The sequence below is a fragment of the Pelodiscus sinensis genome, chromosome 2 (assembly GCF_052426305.1).
Source record: "Pelodiscus sinensis isolate ZL-2025 chromosome 2, ASM5242630v1, whole genome shotgun sequence".
In the NCBI taxonomy this organism is placed as follows: domain Eukaryota; kingdom Metazoa; phylum Chordata; order Testudines; family Trionychidae; genus Pelodiscus; species Pelodiscus sinensis.
In genome coordinates this window covers 89184166-89204639 of record NC_143053.1, presented here as the reverse complement: position 1 = coordinate 89204639, position 20474 = coordinate 89184166, and the positions used below count along the sequence as shown (strand labels likewise).

Sequence of the window (20474 nt, the reverse complement as noted above, 5' to 3'; positions counted from 1 at the left end):
CATCTGGAATGAGGGTCCCAACTATGGGAAGGTTTCCCTCTTTTCCCGTTGTCTGCTCTCTTTCTCTGAGCCTTTCATCCTCCTTAACAGCGCTGGGGCTGTCTGACCGGAGGTGGAACAATTCTGCTGTGTCCCAGAAAGCCTCATCTATGTACCTCTCTGCCTCCCTCAGCTCCTCCAGTTCAGCCATCCTGGCCTCCAAAGCCCATACGTGGTCTCTAAGGGCCAGGAGCACCTTGCACCAAATGCAGACATACGCCACCCACCCATAGGGCAGGTAATCATATATGCTATACTGAGTGCAATAAACAGAATAGCCTGTTTCTCTAGATAAGAAGCAAAAACAAGAGTCCCAAATCTGAACTGAAAAGCAGTGAGGGAAAAGGAATTATTTTTCTTCCTATCAGTCAAACTATACATGTGTCAAAATTGTGATTAAATTGAATGTAAACAATAGACTTAGGTGTCAAAGTCACTTTTGAAAATGGGATTTAATCAGTCTAAATTGCTTAGGCCTTGCAGTGCTGAGCAATGCCTAAATACCTTTATAAATCTGAGCATTAATTCTGTACAAACATTATGAATTTAGAATCATAATACTCTGGGAGTGAGGTGTTTATATTGCCTTTATTTCATACATGGAGAATTGAGGCAAATACATTAAAGCCAAAGTTATCAGAAGCATAAATTAATTTTGGGCACTCAATATTAGAAGACTAGGATATGATTTTTCATAGTATTTACTTAACACTTTAGATGTTCAGAGCAGAATTCCAAATCACATGTGAATGCACTTATGCAAATCAGAGCCTGTGTCTTTCCAGCAGTACACCCAGAAAATAAGAAACACACAATTGGAAGCTGCCTATGAAAAGTTTGATTTATGTGTCTTGTCCAGCATGACATTGGAACTCTGTGGCAAAGGCAGAGACAGAATGCAGTTCTCAAATGTGGCATTCTACTGCCTTCATGGTGACATCATCCTTTCTTTTCCTGCAGTTCCTGCCTCCTTTACCACTTGAGCAAATGAGGCAGCACAGAGACAACAGCCTCCTTCAGGACACAACCCTGAATCTTCCCATAGCACTGTCCTTCTTATGCACTCAGAGAGGCGGGGTCCTGTGGGAGGAGGAGGAAATAGTCTTCCGTTACATGATCACATACCATCAGAATGCCTATGCACAAGGGGAATCTGAATACAGAGCCTGACAATCGGAAGCATCAGGAAATATTAACTATACTCATTGGTGCTTGAGTCACCTATAATGCATACACACTGAAAATATATATACAGTCTTGTGGCTTAATTGTGTTTTAAGAAAGGATATACTGATTAATAATGCAAATAACAAGATGATGATCAAATGTAAACTTTTCAGAGCTCTCCATCCATTGTAAGGATGTTAAAGACTAGTCAGTTCCCCCCCCCCCCTTGCTGCCTCTATCAGATAGAGGCAGCAAAGGGCGGGGAGAGAGGGTACTTCAAAGGGCAGCGCCGCCTGGAGCTCCCCAGCTGACCCTGGGTTCTGGGTAAGTGCCTCAAGGAACCCGCAGTCAGCTGGGGAGTCCCCAGATGATCTCGGGCTCTGCGTGGCATTTCAAATCGGTAGCGCAACATGGAGTCTGGGATCAGCGGGAGACTTGAGTCCCCCGCTGACCGACCCCAGGCTCTATGAGAGCACTTCTGCTTTGAAATGTACAAAAGCCCCTGTTTTCATGTGCGAGCTGAAGTGGCTGTTTTAGAACTGATGTAGCATACCTTATTTGTGATCAGCTCATGGCATTTGTTCGACTTCAACTGAAATTTTTCATATAATTAAAACATAGTATCAGTTGAATACTGCATTGTAAATTGGATACAGTATTCTACTTTGCTCTTTCTAATATGTTGCCTAGTATAGCTATGTTGAGATAGTTTAGCTTCATTTCAATGGCTGAGTGAAGTAATTCTTGTGAATGTCATTTGTAATGTGCTTTTCAATCATTTGGGATCAAAGGCCTGTTATAAATACATGGTTATATTTATTATCATCATAACCATTCAAGCTCAGACTTGCCAATTGCAACCAACCTATTTATCTACAAATCATATTTGTTTATTGAATGTGAAAGTGGTGGGCTGAAAGGAAATGTGGGAAGCCTTCTTCCTTATGTTTTCTTCTCATTGTGCTTTTGCTATGTGATTGTTTACATTCCTGGTAGATCTTACATACTCAGATCACATTTTCCAAGGTAGATTGATTTAAATTAAATTACCCAAAAAACTAAGACTGACTGTACATAGAGTGCACTTAATTTTGGAGCAAGCCCCATTGAACTCTCTGTTATTTCAGTTTTTTTGAGAAAACAAGTATAGAATGGGGTTCCCATGGAAAACCTGAGGTATGCTGAAGTAAAATAAGGAATAGACTGATGGCATCATCATTATTGTCTGTGACCATGTTGTTCCAAAAATAGGGGTCATGTATTATGTAATATAAAATAAGAAAATGGCAACTTACAACTCTAGATTTCTCTTACTGCAGCTTTCTGTATTGTATACTTGAGTGATAGATTCTAAACCTTGTTAACTAATTAAATAAGCTATAAGGATTAGCTAAAATAAACTGGTTTTTCTAGCAACATCCAACACAGTAAACAGCTTGGGAATTGACTTGTCAAATCACACTTACACTAAAATACATACTCTTAAATAATGATGCTTTGGGTTTTTACCCACAAAAGATTATGCCCAAATAAATCTGTTAGTCTTTAAGATACCACAAGACTCCTCAGTCTTTTTAAAATTATTTAAGTTACTAAACAGTTGATCCATTCAGCCATATCCACGTCTTCATCTTCAACATTTTCTCCCAATAAACAGTTTTCTTTATGATGTTTCATGCTTGCAACTAGGCCCTGCATCATCATCTATCACTGCTTACACTTGACAAGTTTTCCATTTTTATCCAGGGAATTTCTTCAAAATATTCCCATATAGGGCCTCTTCTAGGTGTAGGACACTTTTTCTATGGCAAAAAAAGTATGGGGGAATATAGAAAGCTGGGTGCTGAATGTCTTTCCTCTTTCTTTCCAGTTCACTGCACTGTTCCTTTTTGTACTGTCTCCGTCCTTTCCTATATATTGTCTCTCTATCTTAAGACAATGTTTTAACTCCTCTGCCATGCTTAGCCAAGATCCACTACCACTTAAGCACAGATCAAAAAACTATCCAGCTTCTATCTCTCTTTGCACATGTTATATTTTAGTCTGCTGAGAAACAGAAACTGAAAGCCCAGAACATTCAAGATGCAAGAGTTGATAAGCTGGAGAGACTAGAGTCATTAATTCATTTTTATGAGACTGTAAGTGTAGCAGGTTTGTGATTTAATTGTAAGTGTTATTTTTAAAGGAGAACTGTAGCGTTTTACTGATGATTTTAAAGAAATAAAAAATCCAATTTAAATTAAAAAATCTGATTGAAATAAAAAAAGTGTTTTTATTTTTAAAAATCATAAATTTTTATCCACCCTGATTTTTTTCTAATTAGATATTACTAGTTTTATTTGATTGCATTATACAAAATTCTTCAAAATTTTAAATGTAAGCATTTTTCTTTCATTTTGATTTTTACAAAAGAAATATAATAGGATCATTTTGACAGATACTTTGATTAAACATTTGTATGTGGCTGATTCTAGTCTGGTATCAGAACAGAATTACAATTATGCAACACTTTTTTTCTGTGCCTGGCAGCATAGCTCAGATATGCTTGTACAGGTTCATCTCACCTAATTTATAATCCATAGCCAAGACTTTTATTTCTATAAGGACATTCATAGCTACCAGATCTTGTAATCACTGTTTAATAAATAATGCTTGTGACAGCGTTTCCATTTTGCAAATAAGTTAGTTCGACTGCAGAAAAAATACAGCATTCATAATGGCGATAAAAGCTTGTCCATAGTGCCCAGAGTCTCAGCTTTGATCTTAAGTCCTTGGCGTTTCCTCTGAGGCTACTGATAAATGTATCAGTTACTCTGCCGCATGCTTCCTTTGTGACCTTCGGGAAATCTCTAGAGCAAATTAGATGCTTTAGCTTTCTCAGCAGTAAAATATGGATCTTAATCCTTACTGATTGCTTAGGGGTGGTGAGAAGGTAATTCAATGAGTAAAAGCACTTTGAGATCCTCAGGTGAAAGGTCCTGTAGAACTGCATTTATTATTTACTTTATATTGTGATATGGACAGTTGTCCCATTGGGACTGGACTGAGATCATTAGCTCACCAAACAGCTGTCTAATGTTAACAACTTTCAATCACTACTAACTTTGACAGTGCTTGAACCAGTGACCTGAAAGAAGAAGAGTTTATGTCTCATTACCCATCATGTGAAACAAGCAAGCGTCTGAAAACTATCGATTTTTAAAAAAAAAGGGGGAGGAAATATAATTGCTTAAAAAATAATATTCTCCCCATCAAAAATGTTAATAAAAACATTGTTAAAATGTTTTCATCTCTTATGTTTTGGGTGAGTATGGAGGATGTGGGAGAGTTCTGTATTTCTGTCCACAACATATGTGCCTCGGTTTACCTTCTTAATTTTCTGTCTGAATGCAGAGAATTAAATTAAAGGAAGCTATTCGGTGGAAACAAACAGGAAATGAAACAATAGAGAAAAGATACACTAATGAAAACACTAAGGATCCTAAAGGGAATGGTGGAGGAGCTATGGCTCCAGTTAGGTGATGAGGCTATTTCTCCAGGCCTGAGCAAAGAACAAAGGGACTCGAAACAGTTAATGACTCCAGTATAGGAGTCTTTACAGGAAGGTTGGAATAAGCAAGCAGCAGCAGCTGGCCTTGAGTATTTACAGACACACACTGAGGGCTCATATCCATTTAGTGATGGATCTACACTGTAGTGATCAGTCTAGTGGGCATCAATTTAGCAGGTCTATTTAAGACCCACTAAATCAACTGCCACTCACTCTACTGTTGACTGCCATACTTCACCAGAATGAGATGAGTAAGGGGAATCAATGGAAGGGTTTCTTCTATCAGCCCATCATGGTGTGGACCCCAGGATAAGTAGATCTAAACAAAGTCAATTTAATTTACATTACTATTGTAATATAGTTTAGATTGGTCTGTACCCCTAGTATAGACCTCTCCTGAGATAATGCTATAGAGGCTATCTGTCTGTCTTGATGTAGGAATGGGAACATCCTAGTTTCAGTATGTTACATGCATTGTATAGGCCATGTGTTGTTTTATCCTATTTTTCTGACTACTGTGTTCCAGCTGACTCATACATTAGACTTCGTTAAAAATCAGATTTTTTTTTAAAGAAAATGTATGATAACGACACAAGTGAAGTACAGGTTGGACATCTTTTATTCTGCACTCAGGACCTAACTGGTCCTGAACCAGGGAATTTGCCAGACTAAAGATGGTTCCCTGCCACATCCCCCAGCCGCCAACTCTGCCAGCGGGCTGGGAGAGAAATGGAGGGACTTCCTCTAGTCCCTGCCAGGCTGCCTGCTGGGTCACCTGTTGGGTTGTTGCTGCTGCCCCAACTGGACTGGCTGCTGGGCTGCAGCAGCCCGCATTGGCATAGGTTCTAGCCATATACTACCACAGGCTGCTGGGGGCTGGGTCTGACCCTGGTTGGGCTTCCAGGGGCTCGAGCTCCAGTCCTAGTCCCTTGGCAGCCTGCAGGCTCAGGCCCTGCTTTTGTGGGCTGTCCAGGGCTCCGGCCCCATGCTGCCGTGGGTTACTGGGGCTTTCTCCAGCCACACACCTGGTCCCTCTGCTGCAGGCTGCTGAGAACATGGGCTACTGCCCCTCAGCAGCCCACAGCTCTGGCCCTGCTTCTGCAATCTGCCTGGCGCTTCAGCCCTATGCTGCTGGGGGTGCCACCAGCCCTGGCCTTGGTCCCGCTTCCATGGGCTGCCCAGGGTTCTGGCCCCAGTCCTGCGCTGCCACTGGTTGTCACCGGCCCGATCCTGTGCTGCTGGGGACTACCCCAAACTGGTCCCAGTGCCACAGGCTATTGTGGGCTGGCGCCAAACTCTTGCCACAACCCGCTCCTTCAACCTGGCCCCTCTTGGATTGCCCTACTGCCAGTAGGCTACCAGGGTTCTTTGATCCAGAAACCAGAAAATTTTGGTTTTGAGAGATGTAACCTGTACTGAATTTCATGGAATATACATGGATTATAGTCAGGAAAAGGTCACTGTTGCATTCCTTTGCCTAAAACTGCTGCAATCTTTTGCTAAAGCATACTTTAGTCTCCAGGTTACAGTTTGCATGAGAGCCGCTGCTTTGTTATATACTGAATCTACAATATATTACTGAGAGCTTTTCTTTGTGATGCATAGTTTGTATTTCTCCTTATCTCCAAATTAAGACATCTGAAAAAGAAATGATCTTGTAGCTCTGAAGGCAAGAAAAACTCTTACAATAAGAGGCATTTCTTTTTTTCCCCCTCCTTCCTTCTGCGCATATACTTTTTGCTGGCTTAGTTTTATAAAGTATTAATTTTAGATATGGTATCAAACTCTGTAGTTCACTTCCAAGCCCTCTTTATACTTTGAAATATGTTAAATGTGTAAGTAAATGACAGACAGTGACCTAGGCTGAGAAATTCACAGTGCAGCTGCTCCAAAGTAGCACACACTACTCTAGATAGGATGTACAGGTGTGGGCATTGTAGTAGATGGCAGTCGCTAGCACAGGCACCAGCTTTCAACTTTCCCAGGCGGTGCTCAGGGGCGGGAAGAGTTGATCAGCAAGGCCACTGACAGTCAGGAGCTGGCAGATGAGTGTTAAACACCTGCTGTTTTTTTCTGTGGGTGCTCCAGCCCTGAAGCACTCAGAGCGGTGCCAATGGCCGCTAGACCTGAAAGAATGAAAATGGGCTGAGTAAGGGGTTGGAACTCACCACCATGGTACCTCTGCTGGTCTGTCCAGGAACTAGCTTACTTCAGAGTTATTCTGAAATGAACAACTATTAGGGTACATCTATTCTACAGAGAACAATCAAAGCCAGTGCTGTCGATCTTCCAGGGTTTGAATTAGTGGGTCTAGTTAAAACAGCTAATTTGAACTGAGAGGGGCACTCTGGTCATTGCCAATAGTCCTGCTTCCATGAGGAGTAAGGGAAGTCGAAGGGAGACTGTTCTCATTTTGACTTCCTAAAGTGTGGACAGCACCAAAAGTCGAGTTAAGGTACTTCCACTTCAGCTATGCAATTAACATAGCTGAAGCTGCGTATGTTAATTTAATCTTGTGCCAGTGTAGACATTCCCTACTAGACATACCCCTAGGGGTTGGCACATTGTCCTCCAAAGAGAGATACAGGCAGATTTCCCCAGTAATAAAACCAGTGTTCTCTCCAAATATACTAGAATCTCAGATGTCTGATTTTCATCAAAGACTAATCCTAAATGTTGTTAATTAACGTTATCATTATCACACTAATTCTCATCTGTTTTATAAACCCCAAATGCTCTTATCTGCAACATTTCTTGTCTGTGTATTGCACGCAGATTATTTGAGGATATATTTAATGTAAGTGTGCAACACTACTGGTTTCCTCAAGATATGATGATCTAATTACAGTGCAAAAATGTGCATACAGACTATAAAAATATGTTTTTCATTTTCCTCCTTTCAGGTCAATGGGGATATTCCACCTCGATTAAAAAAGAGTGCTCATGAAATAATCCTGGATTTCATCCGATCACGACCTCCCTTAAATCCTGTATGTAATCCAATATGTTTCTTCATAGTGAAAGGCTGGCTTTTTTAAACATTTTTGTATTTCAAGGATAGTTTTAATGTTTTGTTTTGATGGTGTCGTACAAATTACATTGGTTGTTTGTTATGCGTTCATTCTTATGCGTTTCACACAAGAGCTATTTCACTTTTCTGGTCTGTGTAGGAAGACCATTATAAAATTCTGAAACCATTATCTTTGTGAAACTGTATTGTCTTATGTGTTTATAAAATTTTCCTTCCAGTATTCTTGTTAAAAAATCTTTCTGAGGAACTTGCTCAGCCATATTTATAAGCAAATGAAAGTAAAATCGCTTCACAATAATATGTTATTTAAAAGCATCCTGGTGAAATTGCTTTTTGGGCATGGTGCTTAGCATGAACATTCCTTTTTTTACATATCCAAGGCCTCTGCAAGAAAACTGAAACCAACCCCACCACGGCCACGCAGTCTCCATGAAAGGATCCTGGACGAAATCAAGGCAGAAAGAAAGCTGCGCCCTGTCTCACCAGATGAGATCAGGCGTAGCCGGCTAGGTGAGTACTTGTTTTGCTTACACTAGCTTTGAGCAGCAGTACTTGCACAAAACTGCCTCCCATGAGGACCGATAATAGCCGTGTTTGCACTGAACTGAATTAAAATAGAGAATAAAATAACTCTTACCCTTTCAAAAAAGGGTAAAGCCTGCAGATTTTGCTAGAGCTATGCACCCTTTCGGATAACTTTAGGAATAAAAGAATTGCTTCAGGTTTCTGATGTTATGATTAGAGGATTTTAAGAACCGTAATGTTGATTATTATGTAGTGGGAGTTACATTATATTATCTCATGGACAGGAATAGAAGTTTGTTTTGCTAACATGCAACATATGTTACACACAGATTTTTCTCCTTTCATTTTATTCTTATGTTTCCTCCTGTCAGATTCATTAATCTCAGGAGCCTTTATTGATTATCTGTATTTGTTTTTCTGAACTTTTGAGCTGAGAGCATTGTAGTCATTTTGGATGTAAATATTTACTTTGCTGTATAAGGCATGGAGCCCCTATAAGCATTCATGTGAATTTTAATAAGCAACTAATTCAGATCGGTATTGCAAAACACTTTATGTAGTATATGTGAAACATTCGTAAATTGTAAAATTACGTAAGTATTAAATTTTTTCACCAGTCGCCACTTTATGGTTCAGAATCATTGAACTAAAGCAAAGCCAAACCACTAGATATATTGCAAATACCCTATAGTTGCTCCCAGTTTCCTTCTATAAGAGTAAAGTATTTAATTGTCTCAGAGAAGCTTTGTTATCTGGATAGCTGCAGAGGAAGAGTAATGTCTTATGGCTCAAATAAACAACTCACACTTACATTCTCTGTTGTTCTGTTTGGCAGCATATCTATGCCTGGGGCAATGGTTCAAAATCAAGCGGGTTCTATTTATTCACCATCTGTAGAGGAAATTTGTTATCACTCTTGTTTCAACCAGTTTTGGGGACGAGTGTCTGTATAGACACTTGAATGCATTTTAGGAGCAGAATATTCTGAATGCTGTTTTACAGACCATCTGAAGCCTGCTGTGCACTTTAGCTATAAACATTCAGCCTTAATATATGATATGATCTCCATTTGGAAACTCAGTGTTACAATCGTGGAATTGTAGGACTAGAAGGGATCTTGAGAGATCTTCTAGTCCAGTCACCTCCACTGGAGGCAGGATTAAGTCTATTGACAGTCCTCTTTCAGTCTGTTCAGATTTTTCACCCCTCAGTTATATGGCTCAAAAAATGGGATATCAGAGCATGTCTGGGCACAAATTGGAGGATTTATGTACAGATTACAGTAGATTAAAGATTTTTTCTCTCTCTGGCACTTGTGTGAACACCTAATTGTTACTAGCGTGAAGAAAGAAAGAAAACAATTTTGTTACATTATATTTGCTTTTGTTTTCCTTTTTCACACTGAAACTGACACAATACATTTGTTGTCTGAAATATCAAAACTTTCTTCAGAGCAAAATTTATATATTTTTGTAAAAGAGCAGCCACATTCAGAAAGCTATAAATAGTCATGGCTTTCAGATAGATAAGTATTGCATGTAATTTAGTGTAGTGAAATGTAAGGCAATAAGGCTTAAGGGATTTAAATCTAAATGGAAGCCCAACATAGAACACAGATGGGAGAAAGATGTGAAGATGATTATGGATAATACATTTAAACCATCTGGACAGACACAGTTGGCAATAGTGAAAATAAATGAAGTCTTGGGATACATTTATGAAAATATATAGTATATGGTATGTGTGCAGGAATTGTTCTGTTGTTTAAGCCTTGTTTGATATATGGTAATTGATCTTGGAAATCATATTGTGCATGACTAATTATACAGTGAGAAATTTGCTGCAGAGAAGTGATCGGTATGAATAAGTGTTTGTAGAAGTATGTGGTTTTTACAGGCTCATGAAAGATCAAAAGAAAAAGACAGGCATAGAAGGTACAATTCCTTTAATTAAAAGGGTTTGTTGCCTGGTATGAACAAGATGAGTTTAAAAACTATTTAAAACACATGGCTGTAAGTTAAGTGGACAGACATTTTACTATATGTAGGCAGTCTTTGCAACTGCTGTTGCTTCTGGTGTATATTGCCTTTTCTTGCTATAAAGGAAAAGTACCTCTACTCCCAGGTTTGGCTCTGGATCAGATACCTCTACATAACTTGAATTGATTCCCATATCCCCATGCAACCTAAACACATACTTAATCTATGGAGATGTGTGACTACTGGATCATTCATACAAGCTTGCACATTAAACAGACTGGAAAGTCAATGTTCAGGCAAATAGGTACAGAATATTTTTGCATATCCAAAAAGGTCATTTTCCACCTGGCATTTTTTCTTACTGTTGGGGTTGACCTGCTAAAGTTGTCTCAAGTAAGAATGAATTTGTCATTATCCTAATCCCTACTAGCCATTGCATATTTTTTTTAAATATGGATCTGTTTATCACAATAGGCAGTTTATGTTCATCAGTGGTCCAGTCACTGGATGTCAGAAGTGAGGTACTTTGACTAAGCTATGTTGAATAACTGAGCTAACTGTGACATGGCAGTTGCTTATAGCCGTGTCTCTCATTTTTATGAATGATGAAATTAATCCACAAATGTTTAATACTATGAGACAAAGATATTGGTTAAATAAACTTTCCAGACCAAGTTAACCTTAGACTGCTTTTTGTCCTACGAATGGGAACAAACTGATCAGAGTGCTGAAAAGGAGATGCCAGGATAGTACATCCATTTTGAAAACTGAGGCAGACCAGAACAGCAGGAAGCAACTTTTAATAAAGGGCAGAATTCAGCCAAATACATTGTTTTATGTATTTTTCCATAAGAAATATTAATATTTTTAAATATCTCTTTTAATTAGTTAAAAACATAAGAGACTAAGCTTCTAGAAATTTAGGACTTTTTTTTAAATTAACTGAAATTTGTGTGAAATGTGGTTCTGTACTTTTTATTTTTTTTCTCTGTCAGTTATAATTTTTCTTTCATAAATGTTATTTGAAGTGAAAATCTTACATTCTGTTTCAAGATTCTTATCTCTTGTGTTGGCATCTGGTTTTATTGCTTTACAATCCTAGTGTTCTACAGTTCAATCTTTTAAAATATCTTTTTTATACTTCAGTATTTGCAAGTGCCAGTGATGCAATTGTAGTGTTTACACTTGCAGTTTTACCACAGTAAAGAAAAAAGGTGTTTTAGACACATTTTGGATTTATGTTAGCCTCCTGTGCATGGGAATCCAAAATGTCTCAAGTGGACCTAATCTTTTCTTTTTGTTACCTCTCTGCTTTCTGAACAGCTGATTTATTTTCTTTTTGTTGTTTTTGTTTCTTTTTTCAGCAATGCGGCCACTTAGCATGTCTTACAGTTTTGACCTGTCAGGTAAAAGGTGCTATAACACCTCTGACGTGGTTATTGTGTTTACTGTGAAATTTGTTTCATCCATTTGTTTGTTTAACCCTCATATAAGAAAGAAACTTTGAAGGGATTCTTCTAAACCATGGTCAGTGAAAGTAAAGATTCAGCTAGATTTCCTATTCAAATCTATAGTTCTGGTACCAAATAGGGATATACTCATATTAGAAACTATGTTTCACCTTTAATTGAATTTTATGAAGAATAAGGTATTTCACAGCTAGCCCTAAACCCATAGGAAAGGGTTTGGTACACTATTTCAGCTTAGTCTGATTTTATTATTATTTATTAAATCAGCACTTTCCCTTGAAACTTTACTTTAAACCAAGTTTTATAGTCTTGAGTATTAGTTTGACCAACAAATATAAGTACTGTACTGTCTTAAGTCAAACATCTAGGGTGCCACTTTTTGACTTCATCTTCTTCATTATTTTATTTCTTCAGATTATTCAAAAACAGTTACATCTTTTATTGAAATGTTCTTAATTAGCATTGCATGTACACACACGTTGCACAGAGAAACTCCCATGTATATACCTATTGAATAGGTATGTATATAATATAATTTCATTTCTCCATGCAATGTGGAACTGTTATGACGAACAAATGACTTTTAGCGATAGTAGAAGCGTTGCAAGCTTTATTTTAGTTACCGTATTTTCCGGCGTATAAGGCGACTGGGCGTATAAGACGACCCCCTAATTTTCTAGTTAAAACATAGGTTTTCGCCTATACTCGCCGTATGAGACTACCCCCCCTTAAGAGGCCAACCGGCAGCGCCCCAGCTGCTCTGCCCCAGGATCCACAACAAAAGCCTGGTCTTCTGGGGGGGGGGGGGGCGCACTAGCTGCGCCCCCCTCCCCCCAGCAGACCAGGGACACGGGGAGCAAAGCCGCAGCGGCAGCAGGGTGCTGCGCCTCTGAGGCTTTGCCAGAGCAAAGCCTCAGAGGCGAGGGACCCCGCCGCCTCCCCGGCTTTGCTCCGGTGTCCCTGGTCTGCTGGAGACGGTCCCCAGCAGACCAGGGGCACCGGGAGCAAAGCCGCAGCCATGGCGGGGTCCCGCGCCTCTGAGCCTTTGCCAGAGCAAAGCCTCAGAAGCGCGGCACCCCGCCACCGCTTCGGCTTTGCTTCCGGTGCCCCTGGTCTGCTGGGGACCGTCTCCAGCAGACCAGGGACACCAGGAGCAAAGCCTCTGAGGACGCCGGCAGTGGGACAGCTGCAGCGCGTCTTGGGTGTCCCGCTGCCGGTTTCCCCCGAGGCTTTGCAAAGCCGCGGAGGGGCTCGGGCAGCGGGGCAACCCAGGCGCGCCTGGGCTGCCCCGCTGCCGGCTTCCCCCGAGGCTTTGCAAAGCCGCGGAGGGGCTCGGGCAGTGGGGCAACCCAGGCGCGCCTGGGCTGCCCCGCTGCTGGCTTCCCCCGAGGCTTTGCAAAGCCGCGGAGGGGCTCGGGCAGTGGGGCAACCCAGGCACGCCTGGGCTGCCCCGCTGCTGGCTTCCCCCGAGGCTTTGCAAAGCCGCGGAGGGGTTCGGGCAGTGGGGCAACCCAGGCGCGCCTGGGCTGCCCCGCTGCTGGCTTCCCCCGAGGCTTTGCAAAGCCGCGGAGGGGCTCGGGCAGCGGGGCAGCCCAGGCGCGCCTGGGCTGCCCCGCTGCCGGAGTCCCTCCGCGGCTTTGCTCCACGGCTTCCTGGTCTGCAGACCAGGGAGACGCGGAGCAGCTTTTCTTGCCCCGGAGTACACGGGCGGCAGGACCACGAGGTCCCGCAGTCTGTGTCCTTCGGGGCGAGAAAAGCCCCGTTCGTACCTGCAAGTCGGGGACTGCCTGTATGTTTATACCCGGCGTATAAGACGACCCCCGATTTTTGGGGGATATTTTTTAGTATAAAAAGTCGTCTTATACGCCGGAAAATACGATATAAGTGCTTACTGAGCTTTTCAGCATTAAAATGTAAAAAAAGGATGTAAAATTTCTAACAAATCCATGGAGATGCTCTCCTTGGCCACCATCTTGGAATTTTTCAATTAATTTTTAATGCACCCTTGTTCTTCTGTATAATTCTTTGTAAAATCCCTCTCGTTGAGGAGGAAATCTCAGTAGTCATAGAAGAAGCTTTTTAACTTTCTAATGAGGATGCAAGACTTCTCACTAAGACTGGCCACAGAAAAGGAAAAGTACCTTCTGTGCAGTGAAGCTTGTATCTCTGCTATGGTACATGGACTACAGCTGGGATGGGAATTTAACATTCCCCATCAGACACCAGGAATGACCTGGGATTCTCTCGAAGTTCTCTTCCATTCCCATCTCTCCAATCTCCTCTGGATTTTTCCGTAAGAGGAGGTAATATGGCCCAATGTGTGTCTATTTATTGTCTAGAAAGACCATATTTGAATTGTTTAATAATTTGATATAAAGAAAAACACTGGTAATCCTAGCAACAGAATTTAGATTGAGCATCTAGCTATGTATTGTAAAATTGTCTAATGGCTGCAAAATGTTCCCCAAGCCAATGCTTATGTTAGGTTCTATGTCCTTTTAAGATATGGAAATTCCTTGCACATAAGGTCAGATAGTAGTGTACATTTTTTTTTCAACTCTTCTATTACTTCCAAATAATACTGAATGAGCTGGTAGTGCAGGAGAGTAGAACACAACATGGCATGAGTACTTTTATTGATTAGCATAGCAGGAAGGATGTCCAGCGCCGTCCTTTCTGCATGTGCCTGTTTGCTTATTCTCTTCTTATCTTTGATTTTCTTGCTCATTTCAGACTTCCTGTTCAGTCATGGATCTGAGACGTGTTCTTAATAAATCCCAAATTATTTTGTGTAACTTCCCTTTATTAATCCAAATATAATACAAAGTACAGTACTAAATTATGCCTTGGATTTGATCTTTCCGACCAGTGAAGAACTCCTCCTGTTTTCTTTATTCATTTGCTAAATGTACTTTTGCACTCGTATGATTTACCCAGAGATGTGATATTGCTTTGTTGTCTGAATGATCCTCCTTATACATTATCTTTGGAAGCAAATTCGGGGTAATCAAAACCTTCTCATAGGGAGAAGTGAGACAACCAATGAGCAACATAAAGTGATTTAGATAGTTTGGGATGTAAATAAATAGCAAACAAATGGCTTTGTTTAATTTAATTGCTTTGTTGGTTATTTGCCTTATTCTTTATTTTGATGGGAGGGACTTAAATTTGCTTCCATTTTGTAATTATTATTTTCACATTTTTTCTTGATGATTGTTTTCACTGCTGTCTGCCCAGCTGAAGAGAAATCATAAAAATGTAAACTTTCACAGAAAAACAGAACCTTCCTTTCAAATTTCATGCTGATGGACAGGTTCTGGGGCCCCTCTACAGCAGTTTGTGGTGTTCAGGTGATCCAAAGCGGCTGTTATTGGCTTGACTGAGTGATGAAGGACCCCTTGTGTAAGAGAAACTCTAGGGTGTTGAGCTAGTATGACTGGTACGTGTCGCTCTTCTCAGCCATTGTCTACCTAGGGGAAATAGGCTATACACAACAAGACTTTCCTATCCCTTCTGTCAGAATAGAGCTGGATATAAGTGTTACAGCAGTCTTAATGGTAGCTTAAAACCACTTTTGCTTACTTGGACCTGTGTTGAACTTGGCTCAAAAGATAGGAGTATCTGACCCTGACAGTAGAGCCCATTTCCTGTTCTAGATCAAACACAAAACAAGTGATGTGACTGCAGCAGAAGTCATCTGTTTTTCATACTGTATCTACAGAGTTGATCTTTTCATTGTTTGTTTTCCAAAGCTGCTGTGCCCAGGCTCCCTTAAGGGTTGTTCTTCCGAAGCCCAAACCCATGAGATGCTGAGCAGGCTCACACATCATTTGAATATCATTTGAATCTCAGGAAAATGCTCAGGAAAGGCAGAAAATTAGTTTATATACCATGGTAATGCACATGATGCCCATACCTAGAAAGATACAATTTTCAGTGTAATGATTAATTTTTTATCAGAATTAAATAAGCAGGTCACCTATCATAATGAAGAGCACATCTTTGTGCTACCATTACTCATCCTATTATATTTTCTCAGTCTCACAATGTAACTAATGGAGGACAAATCTATATTAATCCCAAGAATCCATTTTGTTTTCTGCCTTCGCTTTGAAGTGCTAAAATGTTAAGTAAAAGTAAAAATGTTAAGGCAAAGGTGAATATTTTACAATAGAAACCAGGTCTAGTTTTCTGTTCCTGTCATGTGTCAATGAAAATGGTTTAGGACAGAAACACCATATGGTTAATTATCATATAATCTGTGATTTACTTAATTCCCTGTTTCATAAGAGAAGTAGTCTTACATGTAAATAGAAACAAATTTCAATTTATCCTGGCTTTTTTGGTCTTGTGCTCTCTCTCACACTTATCTTAACATTAAACACAGACACAGAAATAGCAACACAAGGATTTAAACCAAGGTGAGGCACCTAAGGTCCAGGGGCTGGATGTGGCCTCCAGCTTGTGTGGATCCAGTCTCTGAGGCTCAGGGCTCTGGTGTGTGAGGGGAATGTGGGGAGCGTCTTTCTCCTCTTTCTCCTCCTCAGTCAGGGACCATGTCAACGAGGGTTTGGTTTTTTTGCTTCTCATTTGTGTGGCCCCCGACCAACTTTGTAGGACAGTGGCTGACCTCTAACCCAAAAAAGGTTCCCCATTCCAGATTTAAATAGTCACTTTAAAATGAACAAATATGGCCTATGTAGTCAAGTAATCAAACCCAAATCTTTTTGTTGTTTCCATATGACCTATAATAATCGATAGCTTAAGAGACACTCAGAGAAAACAAAAGTATTTATCCTAATGCTTCAGCTAATATTCACCCTGGAATCAGTCATCTGCAACCCAGTTAATGGATGCTGCTGCCCTTAATTGGAAAAAATTAATTTCTACTGAAATAAAATGTTCATTCTAAAGCCCCCTAGATACACATGCATGTCTGGGTAGCAGGTGAATCACCTCAGAAATATTCACAATCATTTGTATGACCCAGAGCTTTATTTATATATTGAAATATTTTATGGGTATTTTTGTTATAAATCCAGTGTTGGTTTCAGTTAATTGTTTGCAAAACAAATGTGATTGTCTTCATTAGGTATTCATTATTAATAAATATTAGTTTATTGGTTGTTTGTGAGGAATCCATTTTGACTATTTTATCTGTGTTTTAGGAGCAGTGTGGTTAATCATTACATCACTATGTGTCTAATTCCTGTTTAGATTACCTAAACTTTTTAAGCAGGCGAATAACAGAAGTGACTAGAGGGTAACAAATAACACCATCAGAATTTTTGGGCAATCATTTACACTGAAATCTGTGAAAGTTTATGGATTCACATTTTTCCCCCTGTACCCAGCAGTTATCCCAATGTTTAAAAATAACTAATAGTCTGATCATGTGAATCATAGTAAACTAAACTCAATCTTTTTATTCACAAACATATTTTTGGAAATTAGATATGCACGTGTGGTTTTTTTTAACTCTTTTATACTTGAAAAAAAAACCCTTCCCTCTGGATTTCCTCAGTGTGTGTGTGATGGGTGATGAATGACATGATATTTAAGACCCATTCAAAACAAAATGTGATGTGTTATGTTCTACTATATTCACCTGGAGTTTCACTTATATTTCAGGGTATTGTAGTAAATCAGTAAACACTTCTAAACATTTTCAGTACTATTTTCAGTTGTGGGCTTCCAGTCTAAAAATAGAACTCTTCTAGGTTTTGTATGTATAAGCAGGCAACACGAATGATAGCTGTCTCACATGTCCCATACTTTGGTCTAAAGAGGGCACCTTAATGAAACATTAATCTATAAAATGTATGTCCTGACTATTCAGTACACAACATTTCTTACCCTAACTTGGGAGCCCCTTTTCCAAGACCTGGATGCTACCAATTACTTGGATGTTTTTGGAGGATGCAAAACACATGCATACTCACCTTCCACCTCCCAAATCCAATGGCTATAGACACATGGGTCCTTTCTCATACTGACTGTTCTTCAGGCAGTGAGATCACTGTCTTATGTTCCTAAAAAGGGTTTTGAGGGAAGAGAAATTGCATATGCCCATTCTATTCTTGTGACCATTGCTGTTCTCTGGCTGTTAGGAACTATTATGTGCAAGGTTTCCTTAGCTAAAGTAAAGAGGGTTTCCCAAGTAACTGTATGCAAGTGACCATGGGGGGTTTGTCATCCCGAGAGGCAGTACAGGCAACACGAGTGGAATTTTTAAAACTACTGCAAGATGGGGATGAGTGAGCACTGCCTTCTGGAATCACATTGGGCAGTGACAATGCTAGGAAGAAACTGGTGACCCCTTTGAAAATCAGGAAGGAGGGGAAAAAAACCTATTCAGCACCAGATGATATTTTACCATCCAAGAGGCCCATTAATAATACCCTAGGGGTGTGTCTAGACTACATGCCTCCTTCGACGGAGGCATGTAGATTAGCGAGATCGGAAGAGGGAAATGAAGCCGCGATTAAAATAATCGCGGCTTCATTTAAATTTAAATGGCTGCCCCGATCTGCCGATCAGCTGTTTGTCGGCAGATCGGGGGAGTCTGGACGCGATGCCCCGACAAAGAAGCCTTTCTTCATCGACACAGGTAAGCCTCGTGAAACCAGGTTTACCTGTGTCGATGAAGAAAGGCTTCTTTGTCGGGGCATCGCGTCCAGACTCCCCCGATCTGCCGACAAACAGCTGATCGGCAGATCGGGGCAGCCATTTAAATTTAAATGAAGCCGCGATTATTTTAATCGCGGCTTCATTTCCCTCTTCCGATCTGGCTAATCTACATGCCTCCGTCGAAGGAGGCATGTAGTCTAGACACACCCCTAGAGACATAAAGAATAAAGAGTAGAGAAGTTCTGAAGCCTGTAACGTGAGACTCTTGGTAGGGGAAAATGTCAAATATCTAATAATAGTGTATATTCAGATTTACAAACTTGGAGTATTCCAATGATCCAAATAATCCCTTTTCTCACTTATTTAGTTGCAGAAGGAAGTACACTGTACTCTCTCCCCTCCTTCTCCTCCCTCCCATTTTATTTGTCTAGTTCCAACATTTAGCCATTACCTGATTACCATTTACAAATGTGTAATTAATTTAACTTAGTTGTTTAAAGTAAAAATCAGCCTAAATGAGAATCTTGTAGTCAAGTTACAATAATTGAGTCCTTGTCTACCAACACAGGGTAATTGTAGCTTCCAGAGAAGCTTCATCAATTCAGTCCCCCTACTGCAGAGACAATTACCCCCCAGTGCAAATTGTGCTGTACCAGGAAAAACTGTCTACACTCATTATTTACACCAGTGCAGCTACAGAGGCAACTAAAAGGGATGATCAGTGGTTAGTGTGCTAGCATCGGATTTAGGAGGTTGGTTTCAATTCCTTGCTCTGCCACAGAGATTCCATGTGACCTTGCACAAGTCATTTAAAACTGTTTGCCTTAGTTCCCTAGCTGTAAAATGGGAATAATACTTCCTTAACTCACAAGGATGTTGTGAGAGTAAATATATTGTGAAATACTCATTCACTTCACTACACTGATGGAGACCATATAACTCCATACATTAAAAAGACCAGCTGCATAGATGAATATGCAAACGAGAGATGTACATTTTTCCACTAAATTCTGCCCCTCCAAACACAGAGAAAATTTTTAAACATATTGAAACCTCACTGGGTTTTTTTTCTATTTTTCTGGAATAAAACAGACATGTCAGTTTCACATTTTCCCCCAGCTAGAGTATCAAAAACTGGAGTACTGTCTAAGTTTAGACTGGGCACAGCAGACCTCATACTTGCATTATATGGGCCTCATTTTGACCTTGTACCAGTGACTATCCAGAGCTATTTTACCAAATTCAGTTAAGTTACACCCAGGTAAAACCTGATATGTGTAAACTGAGTCAGGTCTCATGAATCCATTGGTACATGATGCAAGACTTGACCAAACATCTACATTTTAATTTTTATTATGCATTCAGATATAAACATGGGATTATGCACATTTTAGACAAAATGTTTAACTCATTGTCACTGCTGTTCATTATATGAAAAAGACAGTATAATTGTACCTTCTCTGGAATAGTTTGTGTTTGTTTTGTGTCAAAATTCATAATTTCAATGTAGAATGGTCTTGTTATTCACTTAGTAGTTACTGTCTGGTTTTAGCAGTGCATCCCTGTTTCTTTGGATTCTGTTTACGTAGGGCCTTGTCTCCATTATGTGGTAGAGCAGTGCTGCAGCAATCAGTCCACCGGTGGTCGATTGATCATGTCTATTTAGACACCTTAAATCAGTCTCCACATGCTCACCTGTTAACTCTGGTACTCTACCAGGATGAGAAAAGTAGCCAGAGTAGACAGGAGAGCAGCCCCCTCTGACCTTACCACATGGAAGACACAAGCTATTTGCGTAGCTGAAGTTGCAGAGGGTAGATCGACGGGTGCCGGGGGGTTAGTGTAGGCCAGGCTGAATTGCAGCAAAGCATTAGGTCAGGGGTGGCCAATCCATTAAATGAAGAGAGCCGAAACAGCGGCGGAAAAAATGCGAAGAGCCGCACCAAAATTGTTGAGAGGAAAGGGCGGGGGCAATAAAGGAAGATCTCCCCACCAGCCAGAGTTGAGCAAAACAACAACAACAAAAGGATGCTGCCCCTTTAAAAACCGCAGGCAAGCTTTTTTGCCACATCAGGATCCCATCG

At 40.3% G+C, this 20474-nt stretch overlaps 1 protein-coding gene across 2 annotated transcripts in view; it reads left to right on the top strand.

Moving 5' to 3' along the window:
• SPIRE1 (spire type actin nucleation factor 1) overlaps positions 1-20474 on the top strand; it is a 200547-nt gene that overhangs the window by 153820 nt on the left and 26253 nt on the right. For both annotated transcript variants that reach the window (XM_089776314.1, XM_075921001.2), the window contains exons 7-8: positions 7660-7746; positions 8168-8297. In XM_089776314.1, coding sequence (XP_089632440.1) covers positions 7660-7746; positions 8168-8297 — 217 coding nt within the window. The remainder of the gene's footprint in view (positions 1-7659; positions 7747-8167; positions 8298-20474) is intronic.